Source organism: Macrobrachium nipponense, chromosome 19, assembly GCF_015104395.2.
Source record: "Macrobrachium nipponense isolate FS-2020 chromosome 19, ASM1510439v2, whole genome shotgun sequence".
In the NCBI taxonomy this organism is placed as follows: domain Eukaryota; kingdom Metazoa; phylum Arthropoda; class Malacostraca; order Decapoda; family Palaemonidae; genus Macrobrachium; species Macrobrachium nipponense.
Window position 1 is genome coordinate 6,933,689 of NC_061088.1, and position 6,189 is coordinate 6,939,877.

Genomic DNA, 6,189 nt, shown 5'->3' on the forward strand with positions numbered 1-6,189 from the left:
CTAGAATTCCAGGCGGGTCATTAACGGCGGGGTTAAATTGTGTTCTATAATTAGAGGTTAAAAGAGGACAGTTATTCTCCAAATGTTTTCGGGTGGGGAACGTGCTGGTCGCCCCCTCTCGTTAACCCTTACGTGTTTCGAGGGGGGGGTTAGGGGTGTTGGGGTTAATGTAAGGGCGTTGTGGGCATAAAGGGTAGCGGTGTGTGGGCGTGAGATGGGTATTCCTGGGTATGACCAGATGTACAGTAGGGTTGGTCACAGTTTGTAGAAAGGTGGAAAAGGATCATAGGGTTGCAGTTTAGCTTTAATTAATAATAATAATAATAATAATAATAATAATAATAATAATAATAATAATAATAATAATTCATATTTTGGTAGAAGACCCTCTTTTATGCAAATGCTCTTGATAAGAATGGCAGAATTAAGCGAGTTGATTTTATATATTTTTTTCTATTTTTCTTACAATTCGCCGAATGCTAAAATAAATACGAGAATCCAACAGTTGAAGATCAAGATTTAGAGAAATTGATGGGTAAAATACACTCACGTGGAAATATTTTAAAATATATTTAATGTTACCATGGGGAAATTAAAAAGATATTTATCATAGATGGGAGCATTATAAAAGATATTAAAGATATTTATCATAAATGGGAATATTAAAAATATACTCTTGATAAAATACTTCATTATGATCCATTATATGTTCGACTATTGTTTTTTTAGATATTTATCATAAATGGGAACATTAAAAAAATATGTATCATAGATTGGAATATTAAAAATATACTCCTGATAAGATACTTTATTATGCTCCATTATATTTTCGATTATCTATTTTATTTTAGTATTTTCTTTTTAAGAATTCCCAGTGATTCCTAATTCATTCTTCACATTCTCTTTCAGATCCCCAAATTCAGCAGTACGGAGAGGTGAACCAACTGGGCGGAGTCTTCGTCAATGGCCGGCCCCTCCCGAATCACATACGCATGCGCATAGTCGAGCTGGCGCAGCTGGGGATACGCCCTTGTGACATATCTCGACAGCTACGAGTATCACACGGCTGCGTGTCCAAAATTTTGGCCAGGTGAGGGCCCACGTTATTATTATTATTATTATTATTATTATTCTTATTATTATTATTATTATTATTATTATTATATTTATTTTATTTTTTTTTTATTTTATTTTTTTTTTTGCTCTATCACAGTCCTCCAATTCGACTGGGTGGTATTTATAGTGTGGAATTCCGCGTTGCATCCTGCCTCCTTAGGAGTCCATCACTTTTCTTACTATGTGCGCCGTTTCTAGGATCACACTCTTCTACATCAGTCCTGGAGCTACTTCAGCCTCTAGTTTTTCTAGATTCCTTTTCAGGGATCTTGGGATCGTGCCTAGTGTTCCTATGATTATGGGTACAATTTCCACTGGCATATCCCATATCCTTCTTATTTCTATTTTCAGATCTTGATACTATCCATTTTTTCCCTCTCTTTCTTTCAACTCTGGTGTCCCATGGTATTGCGACATCAATGAGTGATACTTTCTTCTTGATTTTGTCAATCAACGTCACGTCTGGTCTATTTGCACGTATCACCCTATCTGTTCTGATACCATAGTCCCAGAGGATCTTTGCCTGATCGTTTTCTATCACTCTCTCAGGTTGGTGCACGTACCACTTATTACTGCAAGGTAGCTGATGTTTCTTGCACAGGCTCCAGTGGAGGGCTTTTGCCAATGAATCATGCCTCTTTTTGTACTGGTTCTGTGCAAGAGCCGGACATTCGCTTGCTATGTGGTTTAAGGTCTCATTTTTCGTATTGCACTTCCTACATATGGGAGAGATGTTATTTCCGTCTATCGTTCTTTGAACATATCTGGTTCTTAGGGCCTGATCTTGTGCCGCTGTTATCATTCCTTCAGTTTCCTTCTTTAGCTCTCCCTTCTGTAGCCATTGCCATGTGTCATCGCTGGCTAGTTCTTTAGTCTGTCTCATGTATTGTCCGTGCATTGGTTTTTTTGTGCCAGTCCTCTGTTTTGTTTGTCATTCTCCTGTCTCTGTAATATTTCTGGGTCTTCGTCTACTTTTATTAGTCCTTCTTCCCATGCACTCTTTAGCCACTCGTCTTCACTGGTTTTCAGATATTGCCCCAGTGCTCTGTTCTCGATGTTGACGCAGTCCTCTATACTTAGTAGTCCTCTCCCTCCTTCCTTTCGTGTTATGTATAGTCTGTCCGTATTTGTTCTTGGGTGTAGTGCTTTGTGTATTGTCATATTTTTCTTGGTTTTCTGATCTATGCTGCGTAGTTCTGCCTTCGTCCATTCCACTATTCCTGCGCTATATCTGATTACTGGCACTGCCCATGTGTTTATTATTATTATTATTATTATTATTATTATTATTATTATTATTATTATTATTATTATTATTATTATTATTATTATATTATTATTTTATTTTAATTTTTATTTATTTATAGTGGCAGAATTTATACAATTGTTTTTATACAAAATCCTCTCATTCTTCTAATATCAGTTCAGTAAATTCTGCCATTATTTTCAATAAGATATGTTTGAAAGAAGGCCTGTTTCAAATTAATATTATTATTATTATTATTATTATTATTATTATTATTATTATTATTATTATTATTATTATTATTATTATTATTTCGTTGAAGAGAATGGCAGCCTATATGCTGTTAAGCTTATATTTTACCTTTTCAACTTATTATTATTATTATTATTATTATTATTATTATTATTATTATTATATTATTATTATTATTATTACTTCCAGGTACAACGAGACAGGCTCCATCCTCCCAGGGGCCATAGGGGGTTCCAAGCCCAGGGTGACCACCCCAAAAGTGGTGAATTACATCAAGGACCTCAAACAGAAGGACCCGGGCATCTTCGCTTGGGAGATCAGGGAGAGGCTGCTGAAGGACGGTGTTTGCGACAAATATAACGTCCCAAGTGTGTCCTCCATATCAAGGTGAGGGAGATGTTAGGCCACAATATTTCATCTTAATTATAATACAGTCTGAGAGGTTGGACAGCTATGTAATAGTCAGAGAGGTCGGACAGCAAAATAAGTCAGAGATGCTGGACAGCAGATTAATAGTCTAGGAGTTTTGAAAGCAAAATAAGTGAGAGAGGTTTGATAACTAAATAATAGTCAATGAGGTTGGACAGCAAAGTAATAGCTGGAGAGGTTGGACAGCAAGATAATATTCAGAGCGTTTGGACAGCAAAATAATAGTCAGTGAGGTTGGACAACAAAATAATAGTCAATGAGGTTGGACAGCAAAGTAATAGCTGGAGAGGTTGGACAGCAAAATAATAGTCAGTGAGTTTGAACAACAAAATAATAGTCAATGAGTTTGGACAGTAAAATAATAGTCAGTGTGGTTGGACAGCAAAATAATAGTCAGTGAGTTTGGCAAAATAATAGTCAGAGCGTTTGGATAGCAGGATAATAGTCAGTGAGTTTGGACAGCAAAATAATAGTCAGAGCGTTTGGACAGCAAAATAAGTCAGTGAGATTGGACAGCAAAATAATGGTCAGAGCGTTTGGACAGCAAAATAATAGTCAGTGAGTTTGGACAGCAAAATAATAGTCAGAGCGTTTGGACAACAAAATAATAGTCAATGAGTTTGGACAGCAAAATATGTCAGAGAAGCTGGACAGCAAATTAATAGTCTAGGAGTTTTGTCAGCGTTCCCTAGGCACGTAGCTGCAACCCCATTTCTCTAGACTTACTTTACCTCCATTCCAGCTTCTTGTCTTTCAGTTTGCTTCCTAACTTCTGTGATTACTATTTTGCAGCCAAAACTCTCTGACTAATTTTACTATACAACCTTCTGACTATTGTTTTGCTGTTCAGCCTCTCTGACTATTATTTTTCTGTCCAGCTTCTTTAACTAATGCTTTGATTTTCAATCTCTCTAACTATTATTTGGCTGTTCAACCTCTGCGACTATTATTTTGCTGTCCAACCTCAATGACTATTATTATTCTCCTAGTTCCACCTTTAGATCCTTTGTACTTCATCTCCCTTACTTTCTGGGTCTTTTCACCTTGCTGTTCAACCTCTCCAACTCCCTATTTTAAAAACGTAAAAGATGATTGGTTGGAACGGTTCAAGTGCATGCGTTTAATACCTAAATTTTATCATTCATTCACTCTTACTTTATTTTGCGTATATTTGTCCATAAAGGCTGATACCAGTTCTTCAGTTTTTTTATATATATTCTTTCTATTGGAGAAACAAGTCCACGGGAATGTGTGGGTTCAAATCTATTCAAAAATAAATAACTAGAGAGAGATTTCGGGAATCTGCTCGATTCCCATTTCCCGTCTCCTATCTATTGCTAGATCATCAATTAAACTTGGTTCTCAATTCAAATCATTTCTTGTTGCGAAATGATATAGTTCATGTTATTTCATAGATTTTTATTATTATCATTAACAGTAATAATAATAATAATACCATTTATTTTAAGTCATGGCCATACTTACATAAATGAGGCAAAAACTATGTAAACAGAGAAGAAACTAAGGCAAGATGTGGGATATAATAATAATAATGACTAATAATAATAATAATAATAACAATAATAATAATAATAAATAATACAAATATCAATATAATAATAATAATAATATTCATATATTTTTATACATGGCCCTATATAGATAACTGATTTAAAAACTATGTAGACAGTATAAAATAATAATAATAATAATAATAATAATAATAATAATAATAATAATAATAATAATATATAACTCCTATCCTTCTCTCCCCCAGGATACTACGCAACAAGATCGGCTCTCTGCCCCATTTGGGAGGCCAGAGCCACTACGAGATGAAGCACTCGTCCATCTACAGTACCCTGTACCCAGCGGCGGCCGCCTACACTGCCGCCGCCTATTCCATGGCCCCACACCCTCCTTCGGCCATGCAACAAGGCCCCCAGGTCCCCGCTCCCCCTCCCCCGGGGCCTCCGGGGGGCACCGTCACGCCAGGAAGTACCACCGCAGTTCCGACGGGGAAGAGTACCAATACCCCGTCTCCGCCCGTGTCGGGGTCGACCTGCGGCGCCATGGGCGGCATGAGGTCTCACTGGCCCTCTTCGCACTCGGTGTCTGACCTCCTGGGGCACGTCAACATGGCCGCCGCCGCGGGGCTGACCCGTCATCACCACCATCACCACATGCAGGACGCCAACAACTACAACTACTACATGTACTTGCACTCGGGCACTCAGCAGAACAACCCGTTGGCCCACAATACCCTCCCGAACCACCTCTCGTCCTCCTTCGCCAACGGCTTCTCCAACCCGCTGGGGAACCCGCTCTCGAACGGCCTCTCCAACGGCATTCCTACAGGACTCAGCAACGGGCTGCAAAACACCTTCCCAACCCCACTGACCTCCATGATGGGCGGGTCGAGCCTCACGCCCCAGACTGCAACGCTTTAAAACTCCAGTTCCACGGAGGTCATCCGTGACTTTCACCACGCCACGTCGCTTCTCTTCTCCTTCCACGCTGCGTACGAGAGATTCACTTCAACGTGGAACTTTGCAAACTTTTCCCTCTTCTCTCTGATCACGAACACTTTTACGCCTTATTTTGCAGTCCTGTGGCGCTCACGAACGCACGCAATCGAGCACAAATAGACTTGATTTTTATCGAAAACTTTTTATTACGAAATACCCTTCATAGAAAAGAAAAAACAGTTTTATCTTGAATCACACTGTGTTCTCGAATTCTTTGTGGAAGTGCCTATGTGAAAAATAAAACTATGTGCCTCTCAACTGTGCCTTAACTGTGTGATAACCAGAGGGTAATATTAAGAAGATATATATATATATATATATATATATATATATATATTATATATATATAATATATAATATATTATAATACATACATATATATATATGATATATATATATATATATATATATATATATATATATATATATATATATATTAATATACATACATGACATAAACAAAACAGCCTAACAGAAATCAATGTTCTACCTCTCATTCTCTGTTTCATTCTTGACGTAATTTTTAAGAATTTCCTTAGAACTATAAAAGATCCTGTAAATATTTGGACTCATCCATTTTTTTTTTTTTTTTTTTTTGTGACATTCTCATTCGAATGC

At 37.4% G+C, this 6,189-nt stretch overlaps 1 protein-coding gene across 2 annotated transcripts in view; it reads left to right on the forward strand.

Annotated features, from left to right (window-relative positions):
* LOC135214124 (paired box protein Pax-1-like) overlaps positions 1–5,899 on the forward strand; it is a 162,029-nt gene extending 156,130 nt beyond the window's left edge. Inside the window, exons 3-5 of one of the 2 annotated variants that reach the window (XM_064248224.1) lie at positions 910–1,090; positions 2,804–3,001; positions 4,821–5,899. In XM_064248224.1, coding sequence (XP_064104294.1) covers positions 993–1,090; positions 2,804–3,001; positions 4,821–5,493 — 969 coding nt within the window. In that variant the 5' untranslated portion in view covers positions 910–992 and the 3' untranslated portion in view covers positions 5,494–5,899. The remainder of the gene's footprint in view (positions 1–909; positions 1,091–2,803; positions 3,002–4,820) is intronic. The other variant, XM_064248222.1, reaches the window with a different exon arrangement.
* The last annotated feature ends 290 nt before the right edge of the window (positions 5,900–6,189 follow it).